Source organism: Dryobates pubescens, chromosome 7, assembly GCF_014839835.1.
Source record: "Dryobates pubescens isolate bDryPub1 chromosome 7, bDryPub1.pri, whole genome shotgun sequence".
NCBI classification, from domain to species: Eukaryota; Metazoa; Chordata; class Aves; order Piciformes; family Picidae; genus Dryobates; species Dryobates pubescens.
The window spans coordinates 13,321,194-13,345,475 of NC_071618.1; the positions used below are offsets into that span (position 1 = coordinate 13,321,194).

The 24,282-nt window shown below is 39.2% G+C and overlaps 1 protein-coding gene across 2 annotated transcripts in view; it reads right to left on the reverse strand.

Moving 5' to 3' along the window:
- TPP2 (tripeptidyl peptidase 2) overlaps window positions 1-24,282 on the reverse strand; it is a 62,113-nt gene that overhangs the window by 15,525 nt on the left and 22,306 nt on the right. The window contains exons 16-26 of one of the 2 annotated variants that reach the window (XM_054162903.1): window positions 23,872-23,978; window positions 22,633-22,787; window positions 21,975-22,091; window positions 13,539-13,639; window positions 12,406-12,502; window positions 12,012-12,149; window positions 9,985-10,229; window positions 9,715-9,793; window positions 7,858-7,896; window positions 626-777; window positions 435-531 (exon numbers count right to left, since the gene is read on the reverse strand). In XM_054162903.1, coding sequence (XP_054018878.1) covers window positions 435-531; window positions 626-777; window positions 7,858-7,896; window positions 9,715-9,793; window positions 9,985-10,229; window positions 12,012-12,149; window positions 12,406-12,502; window positions 13,539-13,639; window positions 21,975-22,091; window positions 22,633-22,787; window positions 23,872-23,978 — 1,327 coding nt within the window. The remainder of the gene's footprint in view (window positions 1-434; window positions 532-625; window positions 778-7,857; window positions 7,897-9,714; window positions 9,794-9,984; window positions 10,230-12,011; window positions 12,150-12,405; window positions 12,503-13,538; window positions 13,640-21,974; window positions 22,092-22,632; window positions 22,788-23,871; window positions 23,979-24,282) is intronic. The other variant, XM_054162904.1, reaches the window with a different exon arrangement.

Here is a 24,282-nt window from a genome sequence, read left to right on the forward strand (position 1 = left end):
GGCCAAAGTGCAGCACCTGGCACTTGGACTTGTTAAATGCCATCCCTTTGGACTTTGCCTTTGTCTGAGCAATTCTGCTGGAACAACTGAACAGTGCAGCACAGGAGCAGAACAGGGTGTGCACTTGTGTCAGTAATTACCGTCAAGAGTAATACTGTAGCCTATACTAATAAGGAAACTTACAATGCATTTAACTTGAGGAGTACATGATAAGCATACACACTGTAAATAGGCAGGCTTGCTTTCATTCTGCTGTGGGAATGAGGAAATTATAGTCAGTTAGGGAGGCAATAATAGGGAGCTAATAATTTCTGCTTTATAGTCCTGTCTGCTTTATAGTCACTTCAAGACCAAACACAGAATGTATGAAGAATGAGTCAGATAATATGTGTATGTAGCCTATGGCAAATGAAGTTTAAAACATGTTGAATAACCTTTTCGGAATCCAGCTGATGAAGTCTTGCAACATACAATGGAAGATGATTAGGAAATGCTTCTTTTAATTCATTATACATGTCACTGGTATCTAGCCTAGAAGAGAGGAGGAAATAACATGAAATTATATATTCTGGATATTATTTTGTACAGCTGCTTCAATCTTATGTATTTATGACTGCAGGCATACTTGGTCATCCACTGTATTTTCAGATCTCTTAAAGCTTCGGCAAATTCTTCTTTTACATCTTTTTCTTTTTCCTGTTCTTTTTCTTTCTCTTTGCTGCCATTTTTACTCTTTGATGGGGAAGGTATCAGATGATAGTGAACAGTAAGTACATCCTGGAGGTGGAAAAACAGACATGTACTGAGAGGGATACAACATACTTTTTTCTAATGCTACATAAAAGCTAAATCATCGCAAGCAACCACTGTGAGCTACACATACACTGAGTAAGGATTCTAAGAGCAAAGGTATTTGTTAGTCATTAGGAATTCATGAACTGCTTTAACTTTTTATTTTAAGCAATGCAAGGATGTAAATGTTAAAGCACCACAAGAAATGTAAGACAAGAAAGCAAGTTCGACATTTCTTGCAATCATATACTCTACATAATATTAGTTAATGAATCCAAAGAGTTGACTTTTTTTTTTCCTTTGTAAAAAAGCAAATTACTTGGTTAAAAGGCAAAGAAAAAAAAAATGAATCACTTAAAAGATCCTACATTACATGTCTGGGAATAAACAAATGAATAAAGATGACCAACTCTTAAAAAAAAAAAACCACAGTAGTATTATTAAGTCATGAACATGAATCAGGCCATAGAATAAACAAGTTTATTCCTCCAGAGATAATATTTCTTCCATGTACTGCTGTAGCCTTTTCATTTTCCACCTCTGTGCCCAAATTAATAGCAGCAAGATTTTTCTTTTTAAATCTTATATGCTAGCATAGAAATATCACAATAATTTCAGTTCATGTTACACTATTCAACAATAACCACAGAAAGATCAGATAGAGCTATATAAAAGGAAAAGGCTAACTGATCTTAGACTGTGCTCTTAAGTCCATCTCCTCAAATGACATGCACATACATTTGCAAATAAGCCAGCACTGGATGTCAGTCATTGTTTCTAAATGTTACAATTGCTGAGGAAGGCAATTTGGTTTGTTTTAATATTACAATTTATTAAAAAAGCCCCTCTCTAAGCAGTGAGGGTAATGCCCCATTATTTCGCACGTAGGCTGTTTTGCAGAAACCACCTAAGTTTAAACCCTCTAGGTACAATTACGCTGTTGCAACATTGTGCAAAATACTGTTGCATGCTCAACTGCTATGGCAATTTAATTTTTCACACCAATTGTTCCAAAATACATTTGTGAGAACATGTTTCCAATGAAGCAGGTCAATAGTGCATAAGAAAATGAAATCTTGTGCTATTTAAATAGTAAACAGAAAGGTGACTGTTAGAAACTACTATGCAACACCTTGAAATAGTGGACTTCAACACTCTACTTCTGCAATCGTTTAAGAACACAGAGACAGAAAAGTTTTAGTTGAACTGATAGTTTAAATGGACCAGCAGCTTGCTATGGCTTATGGAAAACAACACTGGTAAGAAATAACATCATCAGTATTCCCTTAAAACTATTTTCCCAGCTACTTAATATTCAATTGCAGATGAATTGACATTTACATACTGTTTTTTGAAACTTAGCTTAGATGATCTATCTATATTAAAGCACAGCTTCCACTGGAACTATCCTGTACACATGCATTTCAAGTATGAAGTGCATGACCAGGCATTACACTGACATATGTCTTCAGCCTAAACCCTGGACGTAACAGGTCATGGAGGGAAGCACTTGTAGTGGAGGAACATGGTATGGGGCTGGTCAAGGTACCTGGCACAGTAGACAGCAACAGCATAGTTCATTAAAGCAAACCAAACATTTTAGGATGCCTAAGTAGTTTGTTCAGTATAAAAATCTGAGTAAGGAGCTACAGTTTTTCTAGATGATGTCCTCTAGTGAAAATAATACTATCCTAAGAAAGAAACCTGCCTTCCTAGAAATGTTCTTCCAATATTTCAGGATTTCCTCCTTGATAGTCCTCTTTGATCTTACTTAGCAAGGCTTGTTTGGAGTTATGGATCTAAATGGCCTCTGCGTTATCACGACTTGTCTGTATAAGAAGGCTCTACGACTCTGGTTTAAGTTTCAAATCAAGCACTTATGTGAACAAACACACTCATTTAAGAGACTAATTCTGTGTAGCAAAATGAACAGTAAAATGCCACCTCCTCATTCTCTCACTTCGGTATACCTGGTCTCATAGGATTCTGCAAGCATTACAAGCTATGAACACTGGAATAAAAACAGTAAGTTTCAAACTAGGGCACTTGGCTTTTTCAAAAGGGCACAGAAGGAGGCACAACTCTTCTTTACAGACATCAAACTTCTTTCAAAGCATAGGTATGATTAAGGCACTTCTCATATTTAACTAAACCATCACAAGACCTTAAGATGGACTGAAGGCTTCTTTCTTCTTTTACCCTACCTGTAAACACTAGCATCATTTATAAAACTTAGCAATCCCTTAGATACCAGAAGATCTCAGAATTTCACTGTCATTGCCCATTACAGAAACACCAATCATCAGAGGTTAAGGAGAAGACAGACAACTCTACACAATTCAGTCCTTTAATCTGTTTCTCTATTCAAATCTCACTGTTACACAGAAACAGAATTGCTCAAGTAACTCTACAGGATTTATATCTATGATAAGATAGTTACAGAGCAAGGCAAAGACCAATCTTATTATCCACTGAAAAATCAACTTTAAAAGAACTTCCAAATTAATGCAAAAGCTTCCCTTTGTTTCTGCTCTAAAAATTACTCAATGTTAAAAACTTTGTAAGTACATAGGTTATGCACTTAGGTCAGTGTACATCACACACCGTATAAGCTGCAGGTAGTTTAACTACAAACTGCTTACATATGCAAGCACAATGCTCTCAAAACTGTTACCTCTTAACAAAGCTTAATTAACAGCTAATGTAATTGATTGAGGATTTAAATTTAGCTTTTATCCAATGCTTCAACATCTGGTACTTTACATAGAAAAGACATATGAGTTATTGTTACTTGCATGTTAAAGCATTCACAGCAAAATTAACTGCAGGAAAAATATTCCTGAAGGAACACAATCCCAGGTCTCATTTTCCACTGAATAAATATCATGCACATCTGCAATCACAGCTGAACATGCACATGGAGTTTGTATCTACCTTAAGATGCATAAAAATAAGCAACTTTCCATAAACTGTACATCAATATTCTTATTTAATTGAAAATTAATTAAGTTTCTTGAAGCCAGCCATACACAAAATTAAGTATCAGACATGTACTTCACCCTATTTTTGAAGGCACTCTGATTGAACAGGTATTGCGCCTCAATGCTAAGTAGTAATTCTTTTACATTTTACTTCACAATGGCATTTATCAGCCTTCCATTAACACTTATCAATATCTGTATAATTAATTTTTTGCTTCAAATTAGAAAAAAGGATGGTGGAGTAGGGAGAACAAAAAATAACAAATGAGTACTTTTTATCTCTTAGCTAATTCTTCCACATTGCTGTTCCAATGCTGCATTATGTAAAACAGAAAATCTTCTTACGGGCTAGACATAAAAATCAATCATCTGTCTTTATTCTAACCATGTTTAGGACAAAACCCGGGGACAAGGGAAAAAACTCACACTGTAACTGTGTTAAAAAAGTTAGGTTGTGAAAGAAGAAAGCTGCATAGAACCCAACTGTTTTTTCACACAGTTCTTTAGCATGTGCTTCCTCATTAGTGACCAAGGGTACTTCTACAGGTACATCAGCTTCCTAAGCCATAACAGGACTCTCTACTTCAGTAAGGATGTGCTCAAAGGAAAAACACCACTGAATTCTGAGCTTAATACATATCACAGGTTCAGTTGTCACATACTTCCCCCCCGCCCCCTTGTTAGTCCAGACACACTGAAGACAGGAAGACATTAAGTAAAAGGGTGGTTGTTCTAGATTTTGTTTCAGGTTTGGGGTACAGGAGGTTAAGGTAAGATTAAGTTCCCCAGAACACAACTTCAAGCAGAAAATTATGGATTAGTTATACAATTGTTGTATGTGTCTAGCAAAACAAAGACACCTGCTTATTCTGTAGGAAGAACCCACTGAGATTTTTGTCCAGTTAAAAAAAATTAACTGCCACCTCGGGAAAATTAGGCTGTTTCTTGGCATAACCTCAAACTGCTTTCATGCAAAATAGAGAAGCTGTTGAAGTATGGGCAGGATGAGCAGTTATACAGTTTGAAACCTGCTGAATGGTCAGGCCCAAGGGCGATCAGTGGCACATAGACAGAGGTCTGTGACTAGTGGTGTACCCCAGAGCTCAATACCAGATTCAAATCCTATTCAACATCTTCATTAAAGATCTAGATATAAGGTAGAGTGCACTCTCAGCCAGTCTGATACTGATACAGCCATCCAAAGAAACCTTAACAGACTGCAGAAATGGGCTCTCTGGAACATCATAAAGTTCAGCAGGGAGCAAAGCCTTGCACATAGAGAAGAATAAATCCATTTACCAGCACATGTTGAGGGCCAGCTAGAAAGTAGTTTGACAAAAAAGCACCTGAGGATTCTGGTCAACACTAAGTTGAACATAAGCCTGTAAAGTGCACTTGGGGCAGAAAGGCCTAATGATATCCTGGGCTGCACTGGACATATTGCCAGCAGGTTGAGAGAAGTGATGCATCTTCTCCACTCTGGCACACTGTGTCCAGTTCTGGGTGCCACAGTACAAGACAGACATGCATGTACTGGTGAGAGTCCAGTGAAAAGTCCAACCAAGGTAACAGACTGGAGCATCTCTCCTATGAAGAAAGGCTGAGAAAGTTGGGATTGTTCAGCCTGGAGAACACAGAGGGCATTTTAGGGATGGAGGGGGAATTTTTTCTATCTGTGTATTAGAAACCCAGACTTCAGTGGTACACAGTAGCCAGACATAAGACAATAGCTACAAACAGAAACACAAACGGTTCACCCCAGACACAAGGAAATGCCCACCCTGGATTTCTCGTAGCATCATGCACATAGGTGCATATAAACTTGCAATCTAGGAAACCCTCAGAGTTGCACTCTTAGAAAAACACAGTCATTAATGGTGCTCTTATGGATCAATGCTGTAAAATACACGGTTTTATTTGCTGTTAGAATGCTGATGCCTCTTACAAATAATAGGAGGAAGTATCAAGAACAACAGTTTGTTTTGGCTTAAGTGGGTATGTATCTCAGATCACAGGATGTTAGGAGTTGGAAGGGACCTCTGGAGATCCTCAAGTCCAACCCCCCTGCCAGACCATAGAATCCAGCACAGGTCGCACAGGAACACATCCAGACAGGGCTTGAAAGTCTTCAGAGAAGGAGACTCACAGAATTCTCATGGTTGAAAGGCACCTCAAAGATCATCTAGTTCCAGCCCTCCTGCCATGTACAGGGTCTCTTTCCAGTAGATCAGATTGCCCAGAGCCAAATCCATCCTGGCCTTAAAAAAAAGCATCCAGGGAGAAGGTTTCCACCATCTTTTTGGGCAACCTGTTCTGGTGTCTCACCACTCTTATGGCAAAGAACTTCTTCCTAATGTCTAATCTAACTTTCCCCTCCTCTAGCTTGCATCCATTCTCCCCAGTCCTATCACTACCCCACACCCTAAAAAGTCCCTTCCCAGCTTTCTTGTAGCCCCTGTCAGATACTGGAAGGCCACAATAAGGTCTCCTCAGAGTCTTCTCTTCTCCAGTTACCTCAGATATGTTGCAATCCTATTCACAAGCAGTCATACTTCTGGTTTTAACTACTACTCTTATCAGGTGATAAGGGGAAGAAAAGTAGTGTATGTAGGTAAGGAAGTGGACAGAGCTAGATCATGAGTGTGCCTACACTGCATTAAAGAATCCCCAATCAAACAATAGATCCATATCACTAAGAAAGAATATAGAGGGAGAATCACATATCTTCTCTTTTTTTTCAGTCAAATATTATTGAACAAAACCTCACAGAATCATAGAATGATTTGGGTTGAAAGGGACCACTGAAGGTGATCTAGTCCAAGACCCCTGCAGTGAGTGGGGACATCCTCCACTGATCAGGCTGCTCAGAGCCCTGTCAAGACTGAATTTGGTATCTGCAGGGATGTGAAAACAAACCTCTGTTCTAAAAACAAATGAAAAAATAGAATACATAGTTTCTTAGATCTGTTTAATAGGTTTTGTTATACAAATTAAATTGTGATTGTAGTTTAACTCTTATTTTAGGGATTCACTTAATGAAGATTTTATACTGTATTCATCAGGAAGCCACACAATTACATGGGACTTTAAATCAACCGTCTAAAAGCGATCTATGTATTTTCAGATGCAATATGAAAATAAAATTGCTGCAACATGCATTAAAATCCTTCCTGTAAAGCGTGATCAAATTTCCACACAGTTGTTACACCGAGATTAAAGTTATCAGGTTCAGCTACCAACTCACTGCTAACAAAATAGCAAGTTACAGCAGTAAGCCACTTTATTCGTGATTCTCATGTCTTTCTTCTAAGAGGAATCCTGAATAATTTGCATGTCATTCAAGAACAAAATGAAAGCAAACCCAAACCAATAAGCAAACAAAAAACAAAACCACAAACTCAGTAGCCTTATAAAGGTAGCCTATTATGATCTGTGTTTGTAGTCTGTGACTACTGGCAGAACATAATGTGAAAATACGATAAAGCAGGTTATTAAACGCTGCCATGTTCAAAATCACACACTCCCATCCTGATTTCTTATGCAAGCTCCAAAATTCTATTGGTAAGTTTCACTACCTGCTACATCCTTGTATAAACTCTAGCCTTTAATGAGTTATATTCAATTTGAAGAGAATAATGAACTGAAAGATTTTTCATTCAAGTCCATCCCTAAGGAAAAAAAACTGTTGTTGCAGTATGTTTTCTGCAACTGTGATGAAGCCAGCTCCCAATTCAGTTCTCAATTTCCAAACAGTAGGCAGAAACACATGCCACAGAAAACCTTGACCCCAAACACTGAAGATTCCTAAGCAGTTGACAATAATAAAAATACAGATCACTATCACCACATGCATTTTCACACCATCTATGCTGAAGGATCTGGATGCTCATGTGCCCCTCAGCTTTGTATTGGAGTAGAATTTTATCATTCTACCAGAACATACACAAGGTGATGAATTAAATAACTCAGGACTAAGGAGATAGATGAGGGAGGTAAATTTAAAAACCAAGACTGGCAGACAAATTCTTTAAGTCATATGCAAAGAGACTTAAGTATATCTTTTTCAAAAACTAGCATTCAGTACCTTTTTAAATTTTCCTTGCCGCTTTGCTGCAGACTGCCCCTGGGAGTTAGAATAACATACTGTAAGAAAACATGCACACACCACACAGGATGGAGACACCTTCTCTGTACAATTATGGTTATACTTTCAATCTTTAGATTTTTAAACTTTTAGAGAGTCACATCTACAGTCAAACATGCTCTTAAAGCATGCTCTTTCAGGTTTCCAAAAAGAAAGAAACAACGCATTTCTGTGTATACAGTCCATTATTTCTTTAGGACAAGCAAGTGTTGTTAACCACTTAGCTTAAACTAATAAATTGCAGAAATTCAGACTCAAAAGTGTAGATTTTAGATTATTAGGCATTGTTCTATTTCATAACAAGTACAGAGAAATTAAATATGTTTTCCCTCAAATTTGCTGACCTGAAGACAACTTTGCTGCCTAGTCCTTTTTATATCTCTTGGTACATACTGAGGTCCATTAAAGGCAGCTGTTTAATAGCATCCTTTTTCCAGTGAAATATGACCAAAACACGAATACCTTAAACTATGACATGAGACACGCCTCAGCTAGAATTCATCCCCACATCACAAGAAATTTAACCTACCTACCTCCTACTTCCTATTCCAGAAATCACTGTATATAACCACTTAGTATGGTTTTAAACTAAGATAGATGAGAATTCCAACCAGTAGTTCAAGGAAGTGCAGAATTCAAATCAGGGAAATTATACTACCCTCCTATGATGGATTTACCATGCATTTCATCAAAGTATACTTGCAACCTTGTAGGAACCACAGAAATATAAAAATAAGTATTTTAGAGGTCTTAATTACTGCATTTTTCCTCATTGATACATACATTATCTAATCTGCAGTCACATGCCATCTGGCCCAAAAATACCACCTACAAATAAACTCTTCCATTCAACAAGATCTGAAGGTATGTACTTACCTTCTCAGAAAATAATTTTCTATGGAAACGTACTCCAGTTTTATACACATTGTTCTGGTGATACATGGTCATATATGAACTACTATTAAATACTGACAGTTACCAGAACTGATTCAAATTTACTCCCAGCTTTTTCATTTATTTAAAAACAGCTAAGAGAATCTTCTAAATACTGTAGCACCAGATACACATAAGAGATCTGGTTACTATAATCAGTGCTGCAATATGGATTCATACAAGCCAGAAAATAGTTTTTACAACATGCTGCATTTGGAGCATAACCACCCTAAATCTTATTTCTAGCATCACATAAAAAGATCTTAGAGCATTCTGTTGTAGCTTACAGTCGGTCAGTGGTTGACAACATCAGTGTGCAGCGGGTAAGACTATCCGCTTATGCACTGAAGTCAGCAAAATTCCTGCTACTTTGTAACAGTAGCATGTAGGTGTTAACACATTTGTATAGAAAATTGTACACATGCAAGAAAGTATAGCTGTTTCAGATAACCCAACATGCACAAAGCAATATATGTACATACTTCTGCATTAAAAAAATTAATTATATATACTAAGGTAAGCAATTACATAATAGCACTTTAAAAGTCTCTACATGAACAAAAAAGCAGCTGGTTCTAGAGACAGCGATTCAGAGCAAAACAATCAGAATTAAAAATGTAGAAAATATAACAATTTGAAATTATAAAATGAAAATAAAATCAGAATTACACAGAAGTTACTCTGACTTCATAATGAAACAACTGCTTCTACATGTGTTATGTTACTAAACCTAGTGCTCTCTGAAGTGCTAAACCCATGAAATGCAGCGCAGTATTTCCTGGCATGCCAATTACTTGCTTCAAAAGTTTAAAATAAAAAAAAAAAAAGAAAAAAGTCAAGCAGTTATCCATGCCAAATACTCACAGCTTTCTTTCCAAGTTCTGTTTTAGACAGTGTAAGAGCTCCTGCCAGGTAGCATCCTGGTCCTGCTCCTTTAGGTATTCTGTTCAAAGAAAGACAGTTCAGTATTAAACCCAGGTTCATTAATGTTCCATTTGGAATACAGTAAGCCCACACTGTGAAAAAGCAACACAAGAGGAACTAGATGACTAAGCCAATACTATCAAAGCACCACTTCAGCTAGGTGCAGAGGCAGCTGATATAGGTGACAAAAGCAGGACATGAGTAACTTACTTGTCATCAGGCAGAGATGTAACAAAGAACGGCTGGCTGTGTTTTGGTGGTAAAGTCAAACTGTTGGATTTCTTCTTCCCTAAGAGAGCAAGGCTATGGTTTTCATAAATATCTAAGCTCAAGGTACTAGACAACCTGTGAGAAACAATAAATGGGAGGTCTTTGATGCGATCCAGCTCACTGTTCTGTTCATGACGGATTTGCAACCGAATAGTGTAATCTCCTTTTTCCAGTTTCACAGAATACTGAAAGAAAGAAGTTCTCATAAATGTCAAGATTAGATGCTTCACTATTCACGAAGAAACCTAAAAATAAGATTGTTGTGTTCTTCTTCATCCATATAACTAAGAATTTAAAATATTCGAGACAGCTAGCTTTGGAATTTCCCACAAGCAGTGATTTTAAGACTTGATAGCCGCTAAAACACATTTTAGATTGACTGGGAAAAAGTAAAAAACAAAATTCAGAACACAAAATAGGCTGACATTATTTGCTTCTATGCCTACAATGAAATAAATGCTCTAGCAATCATCTTAATTCCTGCTAAATTTTCGGCTTAAAACATCTAGCAGGTTCAGTTTCAATCTACTCTGTGGTTTGGAATATCCTCTACTGTCTCAATATTGTACCAGCTTTCACAACAAGGGATCCAGTATTCCTGTGCCATTTAAGGCTACAGTTTCAAGAGCTGCAAGTCTCTGCCCTAAGCTTTTTACATACTGAGTTAGGTATGTGCAGATAACCACTTCCACTTATTAAAAAAAGTCAAACAACTTGCCTCCCCAAATAACACACAACAATACACCACCAAAAGTCACCTAGACTCTCAAGTTCTTAGTTTTGAAAACATTTTTTCATTTCTATCATCCTAATAGGGCATTGTACAGGTGTTTTGAGCACCACCAAGCTTCATTTCCTTTCTGCTGCTGTAAATACAAAAAGCAGACCTAAAACAGAAAGGCACAGTAATTCAGAACCACACGGCTCCCAGAATCTCCTCCTGGGTTAGGGATTCATGCTTTCTGTTGATATTCCTTTTTGGATAAAGTAATTTTGAATTGCTTTAGAATTGTTCTATGATGCAGAACATCAGAGATTTATGGTACTGGTGATCCACTAGGTGTGAGTAATGGATCACTTTGGCAATTTTTGTATTTCACAGCTTCTTAAAAATGCAGGCTATGAATAGAAGTTTCAATAATGTAACTTCTGAAATTAATTTGTAAGAGTCAAATGACATGCTTTAAAACTGATTTTTGATCATTCTTGAAGTGTAGAAATCTGTTAAAATAAACATTACATTGATGAAATTCAACTGTAGTTTTGGAGTGGTAAAAAAATATTTTCAGAAGGAAAAGCAATGGAAAATACTTCTCTACTTTTTCTTTCTTTCTATTTCTTCCCCGGCCCAATCCTTTAATACATGATCAGTCTGTTCCAGTAGAAAGAGATATACCTACAGAGGTTACAGTATCTGCAAGTCTTGCATAAAAAATTCCTTTTGAAAGGCAACAGGAAGTAAACCAAGCTACAGCATTTAAAAGGCTGTTTGAAGACATCAACTGCCCAGAAGACAAGTCTTCATGGATACAGAAGCCCCTGATTTATCAGTGGATGTCAGATAATAGATTAAACAATGGATACTTTCCACCATAAATAGACATGTAAGAAACCCAAATATAAAGATGAAAACTTGAATTCACTCAAGGAGCACCAATCAAAATAACAAGAGTTAACAGCTTTGTTTAGAAAAAGCACACAGCATAACTTTCTTCTTCCTTGGGAAAAAAAAAAAAAACCAAACAAAAAGCCACAAAGCTCTTTCATGGAAACAAACCTGTCATTACTTTTTTCCCCATACAAATACATTACCACTGAACCTGTCTTCTTTTGAAGGCATAAGAACATTATTATCTATACAGATCAGGAAATGTTAGGAGTTAACAGCAGGCCTGGGAGGTGAAAAAGAATGGAAATGTTCACACTATGCAGAAAACAGAAGGTAAAATAAATACATTACTCTATACCTGGTGTGGATAGGCATCTCCAGAACCCATCTGTCTTTTGTTCTGGTCAAAAATAATCCACAGTTGACTATCAAATTCAGATTCATACAACAATTCACAAAGAAGTGGACAGCTTGGAGTTACTTCTCCACTCTTCGGCTATTAAAAAGAAATGTTGGAAAATTTTAATCCGCTATTCATTAAAAGTAGTAAAATGCTTACAGACATATTTAAAGGGATACCTGAACTAAATCCCATTTTTAATTAATAGTAGCTCCTAAAAAGAAATCAGAATTTTGACTGTGCTGAGTCTTGAGAGTGAATCTAGACCTTGTTTCTCTAAAGTTAAAATATAGTTTTAGAAAATGCTCTATTTATAACTGCCTTTTAAAAAACAAGCACACATAAGCCTTACCTGATGGAAGTTGTAGGTCAGAATCATCTCATACAGTTGACGATTATTTGGTAAAACATCTCTGGACCCCAAAGGTTTTATTTTTGTACTCACTGGTCTGCAGTTACATGACAGAAAAAAAACAACAGAACGTTCTCTTAAAGATGCATCCTCTATCAAAATTTGTTATGCTTAAGCAGAAGCAAAACTTCCATAAGTAAAACTGAAATCAGCACATGCAGTAAAGTCTCCAAAAATACTCCCAACTATTCAGGTATCATAAAATCCTCAGTTAAAATGAATGTCAGTTCAAAAGCATCTCCATTTTACAAATCAAGAATGAAGCAAAGATACTTTAGGGGACTGTTTTATTTCCTTAAGGCCATGAAGTCAGGCATTTCAGAATCTAACCTGGCAGCATGTTCATTAAACTTCTGGCAACATCCATTCCAGTTACAAGTATCCAAAAGTATCAGACAGAGCACAAGATCTCTACTGAGAGGCCCAAATAACAAAAACTTCGGATTACTGACTACTGTGTCCAGCCCAACTCTTGAAAGTACTGCTTAAACTGCATGGCATTTCTTTTTCCTCATTAAGAGACCAACTTCAGTAACTGCCGCACTGGTTAGTAATGTTTCAAAGTTTTTCTTCCAAATAAGCAACTGACAAGAAGATAAACACGAGTTTCCACACAAAATTTTGCACCAGATTCTACAAAAGAAACTTCCAATCAAGCAAGAAAGAGAAGAGAGTTTTCCCAGGTAAAAATTGGTCAGGACCTGCAGCAGCTGCTTAAAAAAAACCCCAAAGCAATCAGTAGCACCAAATAAAGACAATTGGATTCTTTAAATATTAAAGTGCCTTTTATCTCCAAGTGCCTCCTTTGGAAGCCATGTCTTTTTGTTTTATTTTATTTGAATTAGGTTAAGGAAAATGGTTTGTATGGAAAATGTACTGTAATTCCCAAACTTTACTGCAGTTATATGGAACCAAAAAAGAGAACACTGAAATTTTATTCATACCTCCAAACCCCACTTACATTTTGACAAGAATATTGTCACTATTCTAAATTTCACTGTTAACTTGTTACTGTTCCAACTACCTATGAACAGTTTTCTCACTTTCCCAACACAGTTCACCAGAAACTCTACCTGAGCGTTTGAACCCAGCTTTTCAGATTTATACATGGAGCAATATCTTCATACTTCAGCAGGGACTGGACATCAAATCGTACGATGCCTTCTGAAGCATGCTAAAGAAAAAGCACATGACAATTATGCTTCTGTGCACTTACAATACCAGATGTTGACCATCTGGTATGTCCCTCAGAAATACAACACAAGCTGTATCTGTCTATAAGTAATAATGCTGGAGTCTGAAATTGTCACATGTTTATCTCTACTTTACAGCAACAGATACACTAGAACATGCAACTAAAATTCAGAGCCAAAGTCTTTGTATACTCTCCCCTCCCCTTCATTTGAAGCACTTCATACGGAACTGTACCAGTCACAAAGTCAGGTTTTGTTTGTGATTTGTGATAATTGCCTTTGATTGGGTAGTTCAATAAACACAAGAGTTATTCATCCAGAATCTTAAAACAAGTATTTTCTGGTGCTTCTGCTTAGGATTATTACAGAACAATTTAATTTTGTGATAAAGAAAAAATACTACACACATGGGCTAGTGATGGGCAAAATTATTTGAAAAGTAGCTGTATTTTGAGACAAAGTCACCACTATATCAGCACTATTCATTTATAAAAAGTTACAGGTGCTCAAGAAGGATAGGCAAAACCTGTTTGTATTCTCTCATTTTTAACTCTCCATTATTCACTCGATGTAATCCTGATAGGTGAAAGGAGCTGCATGCACACCTGTGGTCGTTTGAGGCTGTGCCTTTAAGAACAAACACTGCTGGAACACACTGGCTAATGTTTTTGGTACTAGAACCAAAACATTCTGATATTCTAAACGAATTTCATTGGTTGATAAACAAAAATTCAGCTTTAGATTGTGAAGCGGTTGGAAAATTTTTTTTTCCTCAGTTCAGTTGGGTTTGGGAGTTGGGGGAGTTGGAGGTTTCAGCCTGTTCTCCCTGCCTGCTTCTTCTGCGAACTGCTGGACTTGGCCTTCAGATAAGCAAACACTAATCCTGCATGGGCTTTTGAAGCTTGCTAACAACTCTTTTCCTTAGTAACTTGCCTTTCTCTCTCTCTAACCCCTTTTTGGGGAAAAAGGGAGGTAAGGGGGGGAGAGAGGGGGTTCCAAAGAGGGGATCCCTCCCTGAGGGAGGGATTTTTGTTGTGTTATTTGTCTTTGCTGTGTATTTCTGTGTATATATTGTAAATACCTGTATATATTGTGTTATATATAACCTGCTTTCCATATATGCTTGTAAATATATAGCTTTTGCTCTTCGACTGAGTTAGCTGTGGTTTCTTACTCTGTGGAGGAGGGAGAGCTAAGCCCTCTCTCAACCTACCACATTAATTGGCGCCCAACGTGGGGCTTGCTGACAAATTAGTTTGATTTATTGCTTGCTTAAGTCGAACGAGCAAACATGAAGGTGTTTTGGCTTTTTGAGCGTCTGCTCTTCTCGGTCTTCAGTGTATTGATCTACAAGTATTGCCTGGGTATGATTATCGATAAGATAGGTAAATATATAATGCAAAAATTATATTTGTGGTTTAAGTACAAGATTCGGCTTCTGTATGATCAGTGCCTGGAATTCTTTTATGTTAAAAAGTACAGGAATGTTACATCTAGCACACTCCCTATTGAGATAAAAGAGTTTAAGATTCCGCTCGGTGGAGGGGTAATTTTAAGTGATGGCTGGGATCCAAAGCTGATTTTCTTGATGTGTGTAGTCCTGCTGCTGGTGATAAGTAATGTGTATTTGCTAGTGACACTGTACCGGGAGAGAAAAGTTTCTAAGGCATGTTTTGTTATAAAACGGAGGGTTAAGAGACGAAAACGCCACCCTGGCTCTGTTTCAGGAACATCCAGTGAGGATGATAATGGAGAATCTGTGTCAGTTAAAGATAAAGCTAAAAAGTCAACCGGCAAGGCAGCTCTGAATAGCAATGGTGATGATTCTGGCAAGCAGCCAGGGGCTACAGTAGCCCCAAACATGGCGGCTCCTGTGTCCCAGGCAGCCACCATTAACGAGGCAAAGTCATTTCCTCCTTCTTCCATGGCAGGAGCGGAAGCGTCCTCCAAAGCAACTAATCTGTCTCAAAGCTTATCAGCTTCTGATAATAAGGCAGCTGGAAACCCAAACACAGCTCCAGTAAAGCAAGTAGCAGTTTTAACAACAAGGAAGGGTAAGACTAAAGCTGATTCAGGAGCTGACGGGGATGCACAGCAAGGTTCTTCTGCTGGGGAGGAAGAGAAAATCTGTCTTAAAAATATAGCTGAGTTATTGAGATCATCAGAGGATCGAGATGCATCTCTTGGTAGGACAGCAGCTAGTGGTGGTGCCTCTCAGCTTAAAGGGATCCTTGAGAGAGTGACAGAAAGGTTGTTGGGACCACAAGTTGAGGAACAGGAGGCAGAGGAGCAAGAACAAGATGACATAACCGACTGCTCTTCACCCCGGGAGGAGCTTAGAAATGTAAGAAAAGACTATCTCAGAGCAGATAAGGAGCCAGTTCTCGCTTGGCTTGGTAGATGCTATGATACAGGTGCTCCAGCTCTAATGGTTGGAGACAAGTCAGCAGCCCAGCTAGGAACTCTCTCAAAGGATAATGGAATAGATAGACATCTAGGCAAGGCTCTCGGTAAGGTTAATCTGTGGATACGCCTTCTAATGGCGGTTCTCATGAGATACCCTTCCCGAGATGATCTTCCATGGAATCCTAAGCCCTGGACTACCATAGATGAGGGAATTAAGCGTCTGAGAGAATTTGCTGTTAGAGAGGTACTCTATGGTGAACATGAATCTCTGAATCCTGATGATGTTCCTGTAGGAAATGGTCTTGCTAAAAAGCTCATCAAGCTTGCTCCTTCTAATTATGCAAACATTCTGGCAAGCAGAATTGTAGCAAGAAATTATGGTGGAGCTCCTCTTACGGTTGGCCAATTCACTGATCAATTGAGACAATTGGATGATAGCATGACACGTGTTTCTTTGGTTTCAGCCATTGAAACTCTGTCTGGAAAACTGGAGAATTGCATGAAAGAGCTGAAGGATGAATTTAAAAACACCATCTCCCAATTGGCACAAAAAGATGATTCCAATTCTTCCTCCAGGTGGGTACAGGTTTCATCTGTGAGGAATAGACATCCTCCAAGGAGGTCATTCCAAAACAGATCAAACCAAAACAGACCACCAAGGCAGTCACGTAGGACTATTTGGATTACCCTGCGTGATCAGTTTGGTGAGAACATGAACAGGTGGGATGGTCAACCAACTTCTAATCTTTTCAGGAGACTGAGAGAACTGCAAAGTGGCAGAACCCGAGGTAGCAATACCAGAAGGGTAGCTGTTACTTCTACAGTTCCCCAGGACAACTCTAGTAGCTCCAACAGTGGCTCCAGTTCTAACACTGCACAGTGTGCTCGTTGCACCTGTGGACATGTTCCCCATAACTAGGGGTGCCCTGCCTCCCGCCAGGGGGAGGAGAGGGGTAATACAGATAACAGAATCTATTGGGATGTGTACATCCAGTGGCCTGGCACTTCACACTTTCAGAAGTACAGGGCCTTGGTTGACACAGGAGCTCAGTGCACCATATTGCCATCAAATTATCAGGGATCAGAGTCCATAACTATTCTGGGAGTCACTGGTGGATCTCAAGAGTTAAGTAAAGTGGAGGTTAATATAAGCTTAACTGGTAAACAATGGAAAAAGCATACAGTTGTGACCGGACCTGATGCACCTTGTATTTTGGGAATTGATTTTCTGAGAGAAGGGCGTTTCAAAGACCCTAAAGGTTACAAATGGGCTTTTGGAGTAGCTTCTGTAGAAATTGATGGACAAAAACTGAAGCTGTCTGCTAGACCTGAGCTTTCTGATGAATCTGCAGTTGTGGGACAACACAAGATTCAGGACATTAAGTTGCCGGTTGCTTCTCGGACTGTGCATCACAGACAATACAGAACCAACCGTGACTCTTTGTTGCCCATTCAGAATCTGATTCGTCAGTTGGAGAGTCAGAAAGTCATCAGCAAAACTCATTCACCTTTCAACAGTCCAGTGTGGCCTGTGCGAAAGCCGAATGGAGACTGGCGTCTGACAGTGGACTACCGAGCCCTGAATGAAGTAACTCCGCCTATGAGTGCAGCAGTACCAGACATGATGGAACTCCAGTATGAGCTGGAATCCAAAGAGGCCAAATGGTATGCTACCATAGACATTGCTAATGCCTTCTTCTCTATTCCCATAGCAGAGGAATGCAGGCCTCAGTTTGCTTTCACCTGGAGAGGAATCCAGTACACTTTCAACAGACTGCCAATGGGCTGGATCCACAGCTCCAGCATCTGTCATGCAGTAATCCATGATGCTCTGGAGGAAGGTGGTGCTCCAGAACACATCCAGTTCATCGATGATATCATCGTCTGGGGTAAAACTGCTGAGGAAGTCTTCGAGAAAGGTAACAAAATCATGGACATTCTCCTGAATGCAGGTTTTGCCATCAAGAGAGACAAAGTGAAAGGTCCTACCACAGAGATCCAGTTTCTGGGAGTGCAGTGGCAGGATGGACGCCGACACATTCCAGTGGATGTGGTAAATAGAGTCTCTACCATGGCAAATCCCACGAACAAGCAAGAAACTCTACGTTTCTTGGGGATAGTGGGATTTTGGAGACTACACATTCCTGGATACAGTCAGATTGTGAAACCTCTGTATGATGTGACTCGAAAGAGGAACAGTTTCCACTGGGGACCTGAACAACAAGCAGCCTTTGACCAGATAAAGCAAGAAGTAGTCCAAGCAGTGGGTCTGGGACCTGTGCGAGATGGTCCAGACATTAAGAACATTTTGTACACGGCTGCAGGTGACAATGGTCCAACCTGGTGCTTGTGGCAAAAAGTTCCAGGTGAGACACGTGGACGACCTCTTGGTTTCTGGAGTCGAGGTTACAGAGGTTCAGAGGCTAATTACACTCCAACAGAGAAAGAGATTCTAGCTGCCTATGAAGGAGTGAAAGCAGCTTCTGAAGTAATTGGAACTGAGTCACAACTTCTCTTAGCTCCCAGATTGCCAGTTTTGAATTGGATGTTCAAAGGCAAAGGTTCCACACCACATCATGCCACAGATTCCACCTGGTCTAAGTGGATGGCCCTGATAACACAGAGAGCTCGAATGGGAAATCTTGAAAGACCTGGTCTGGTGGAGGTGATCTCAAGTTGGCCTGAAGATACCAACTGTGCTAAACCTCCAGAGGAGAGAGTAACTCGTGCTGAGGAAGCTCCTCCTTACAATGACCTTTCTGATGATGAAAAGAAATATGCTTTGTTCACAGACGGTTCCTGTCGTCTCGTCGGGAACAAGCGAAGGTGGAAGTCTGCCGTGTGGAGTCCAACACGCCGAGTTGCAGAGGCGAAGGATGGAGAAGGAGAATCCAGTCAGTTTGCAGAGGTAAAAGCTGTCCAGCTAGCTCTCGACGTGGCTGAACGTGAGAGATGGCCAAAGCTTTATCTCTACACCGACTCATGGATGGTAGCCAATGCTCTATGGGGTTGGCTAAAGAACTGGAAAAAGAATGGCTGGCAGAGGAAAGGAAAACCCATCTGGGCAGCTGAACTGTGGCAAGACATTGCTGATCGAATCGAGAGAATTCCAGTGAAAGTGAGACACATTGATGCTCACATTCCCAAGAGCAAAGCTACTGAGGAACAGCAGCACAACCATCAGGCAGATCTAGCTGCAAGAGTTTCTCAAGTAGACAAGGACTCTGAACTTGATCTCGACTGGAAACACCGAGGTGAGATATTCTTAGCTCGGTGGGCTCACGATTCGTCAGGACATCAAGGCAGAGATGCAACATACCAATGGGCTCGTGACAGATCCATAGACATTTCCATGGATGCCATCACACAAGTCATCCATGACTGTGACATTTGTGCTGCTATTAAGCAGGCAAAGAGAATTAAGCCCTTGTGGTATGGTGACAGATGGTCCAAATACAGGTATGGTGAAGCTTGGCAGATTGACTACATCACTCTACCACGTTCTCGTTCTGGTAAGCAATATGTGCTTACTATGGTAGAGGCGAACACCGGATGGCTGGAAACTTACGCAGTTCCACATGCAACTGCACGCAACACCATTCTCGGTCTGGAGAGACAGATCCTGTGGAGACACGGAACTCCAGAGAGGATTGAGTCAGACAACGGAACTCACTTCAAGAACAACCTTGTAAAGAGCTGGGCAAAAGAGCACGGTATTGAGTGGATTTTCCATATTCCTTACTATGCACCAGCTGCAGGGAAGATTGAACGCTACAACGGTTTGTTGAAGACCACTCTCAAAGCCATGGGAGGTGGATCTTTGAAAAACTGGGAGAAACATTTAGCACAAGCAACCTGGCTGGTGAACAGTAGAGGTTCAGTGAACCGAGCTGGACCTGCACATTCTGATCTGCTACAGAAAGTAGAAGGTGATAGAGTTCCTGTTGTTAGGGAAAAGAATCTGTTAGGTAAAACTGTTTGGGTATTTTCGCCCTCAGGAGAGGCTAAACCTGTCCGAGGGGTGGTTTCAGCAGAAGGTCCGGGTCACACTTATTGGGTAATGCAAGAGAATGGTGAAATTCAGTGTATTCCACAAAGAGATTTAACTTTAGCTGAGAGAGTTTAATTTCAGAATGTTGTACAGCTACAGCGCGTCCAAAGGAAAGAATCCCTGAGGAATCTACGGTGCACGAACCCTGAGAACCCTGAGAGCCCTGAGTCAACTGAGAGTCCCTGAGTCCCTGTTTCCCTTTTTCTTCGCTTCGTCTGCGGAGAGACAAACTGTTTTCCATTTTCTTGATTTTGGATTTTCTTGGACTTCTGAATCATCTACATCTGAGTATAGCCGGAATGGACGATGAACTTAACTTACGAACTGTAAATATTGTTCTGGATTGGATGGACAGTACGAACAGCCAATGAAATTGTTTAGAAAGGGGTGGACTGTGGTCGTTTGAGGCTGTGCCTTTAAGAACAAACACTGCTGGAACACACTGGCTAATGTTTTTGGTACTAGAACCAAAACATTCTGATATTCTAAACGAATTTCATTGGTTGATAAACAAAAATTCAGCTTTAGATTGTGAAGCGGTTGGAAAATTTTTTTTTCCTCAGTTCAGTTGGGTTTGGGAGTTGGGGGAGTTGGAGGTTTCAGCCTGTTCTCCCTGCCTGCTTCTTCTGCGAACTGCTGGACTTGGCCTTCAGATAAGCAAACACTAATCCTGCATGGGCTTTTGAAGCTTGCTAACAACTCTTTTCCTTAGTAACTTGCCTTTCTCTCTCTCTAACCCCTTTTTGGGGAAAAAGGGAGGTAAGGGGGGGAGAGAGGGGGTTCCAAAGAGGGGATCCCTCCCTGAGGGAGGGATTTTTGTTGTGTTATTTGTCTTTGCTGTGTATTTCTGTGTATATATTGTAAATACCTGTATATATTGTGTTATATATAACCTGCTTTCCATATATGCTTGTAAATATATAGCTTTTGCTCTTCGACTGAGTTAGCTGTGGTTTCTTACTCTGTGGAGGAGGGAGAGCTAAGCCCTCTCTCAACCTACCACAACACCAACATTAGCTCTTTCATTTCTGCTATACTGGTTCAAAACCTGGTGCCTTATCACAGTGCACCCACTTTTGTTCAGCACTTAGGAATCTAAACACATCCAAATTCATCCATGGGACAGGTAGATGAAAAAAAAATAAAAATATGGAAGGACCCATGATAAATTAGCATGGTGGTGGCCATCTTAGCTCTCAAACAGAGCAAGACAGAGGCAAAGTCAAGCCAACCCAGGTTGCATAGAAGAGCAAAGAATGCAGGAGCAAGACAAAGTATTGTAAATTTACCTTTTTAGCAACCTTTTCAGCCCTTCAGCACCAGAGAATCTTAAAAATTACGACATTGCCCATCCTTATGCCTTCAGTTGCCCTAACTGACAAATCTAGAGCAAATCAGCACATCTCAATGAAACACTAAACAGAAAATTAATGACATTTTATTCTCAATATGGTATTCAGAGTATTGTCTTTTAGCAATGGTAGCTTAGGTATTCAAAAACTGCAGTCCCAGAAAAGTTTATTCACACCAACACTTCCTAGTCTAAGTGTAGTTACAATTTCAGCCTTTTAGTATGCCTTCTATTTGTGTTGGCTTCCCCTCCCTCCCTTTAACTCTTCTACTGATTCATAATGAAAACACAAGGGAAAAAAAAAATAAAAAATCACACAGTAATGGTAAAGGGCATTTCTATTTGACTCAACTCTACTTATGTAAAGAAAACATGAGCATCTGATGTATAAAGTTATTTTTAATCTTTCTAAATACAGACAATAATGAATAAAAGCTTTTTTTATTCTGAGATACCATAGGACTTTAGAGTAATTAAAAAAAAACACCCACATACTTTGGAAGCTTACCATGTTTAGTTGAGGACTAGCACAAAGAACACCATGAAAAGAAATGGTGTAATTAATGCTAACATCACTAAGGCTTGCCCACCACCGAGCAACACAAAATTCAATGGTTTTTCCAGCCTAGGTAACAAAAGCAGAAAGTTAGACTCAAGTTTCCATCTTCCTCTTCTCTTCATCCCAACCTCCCTCATCTCAAAACAATAAAAATGGAGTACAGCTCTAAAAGACCACTTTATGTCTGGTTTACTGAATAGGTTTGTGCAGTACCAAGTAAGACGTCACACTTGGTCCAGAAAACAGAAGACAACTCCAACAACACAGGATGACTGATGATCTTAGAGTGCCAGGGGTAAAGCTTACAGAGAAAGCTACAAGCTTTTAAACGTTACATCTTTTTTTCCTATCCTTCCAAATACGCAGACTACACACATACTAAACTCATAAATTATCAAAGTAATTAACTCTAACATTAACTCTAGCAAGCTGTAAAAGAACTTTTCAAAACTGACAACTAAATGCCTTCTGTACTGTAACAAGCATACAAGTTCTTGGGTTTGGGGTTTTTCTTTGGAGAAAAAACAACAATGAAAGGAGTTTCACTATACTGTACTGATATACTCTTTTCCTCTCTCTTTCCCTACACCATCCTAAGGTAACTTACTAAGACAGGAAATGCTTCAGTCACCGATCCTTTTTCTGGTAAGGATGAAAATTTGTAGAATTCATGGCTTCTGTACGCTTTTTGTTTCACAAGCTGAACGGCATGAAGCACAAACTTCGCAGTCACATCAGCTGAACACGAACATACTGTCACTTCTACATTAAAGAAAAAAAAGAAAATTTAGTTTCAAGACACAAGAATTTTAGAAGGAAAGCAGAGATTCAACAGGAAGTTTCAGAAGCAATTTTTAATTTAAGAAGCTGCACAGTAACCCGAGTGGCTTCATATGTGAATAATGCTTGCATTTCAGTTATTTACAACCACCCTTTCAAATTAAGGGAAACTAGTTAAGTTCAGAGATCCATTAAGAGAAACATGACTGAATTAAAAACTAAGAATTACACATTTATACTACCAGATTAATCTGTACAGGACAGTTTGCTGCTGAATTCCAAATTAAGAGTAGCATCACTAACTTCACTTGAAATTAAAGATTCTTGAAAGGATTATTTAGTAATCACCTACAGGAAGACTAGGGAAAAAAAACCCACACCACTTTTTCCTTCTTGCAGAATTACAAACTACTTGCCCATTATGAAAATCAAATTTTCTTCAGTTAAGACATCTTTCAACTTTACATGAAGAGAGACTGTTTACAGGGGCCTGCAGCAATAGGACATGGGGCAATGGCTTCAAACTAGCTAAGAGCAGATTTAGATTGGACACTAGGAACACGTTCTTTACTATGAGGACAGTGGAACACTGGAACAGGTTTCCCAGACTTGGTTGGGGCCCCATCCCTGGAGATATTCAAAGTGAGGCTCAACAGGGCTCTGGGCAGCCTGATCTAGTTGAGGATACCCGTCTATTGCAGAGGGGGTTGGACTAGATGACTTTAGGATGTCCCTTCCAACCCAGACCATTCTATAATCTGGAAAACTAGACAAGCTTCAGACAATAACACTTCTTCATAAACATAAGGTAATCCTCCAGTTACAGGCAACCACTTCAGATTGTGTTTGCTGGCTTGTGGGACTGGGAATCAGGATTTTACTATACCTGAAGCCAAGAAATAACTCAAAATCACTCCTGTAAGAGCTTAAAATCAAATAAATATTTAATGCATTAATGGGTCAAACCCTTCAGTTCTTATTCAGGCAGAACTCGACAATTACTTCAAAGCAATGTTGTCAAGTCTGATAGATGAAGTGTTTAATTAAGTGTGGTCATTTTCCTTACCAGCCCATGTTGCTCCCTGTGGAACATCAATGAAGTGCCTTCGGATTTGACCAGGTTTAAAATGAACATCTGTATATGTCAGGTCATAGCTTGATGATTCATCTACGCTATATGTCAAAAAGAAAACACAAGTAGCAATCAACCTGTGAAACTTCTGACAAAAACCAAACACTTTTTAAAAAAAGTGTTTAAAATTCAGAAATACTCTTATAAGAAGTGTACAATGACCATACTTAGTCATCAACACCAATTATCTTTAATCCATACTAATACAGTGTGCTGTCAGATTCTGTAGATCAGCACCACTGCATTATGCAGACACCTTACCTGCCCTGCTTTAACGTAAGTATCAAAGAGTTCTATTTTTCTTTGGACCTGGTTTTGCTTAATGACAGAATTCCCCGAAGTGAG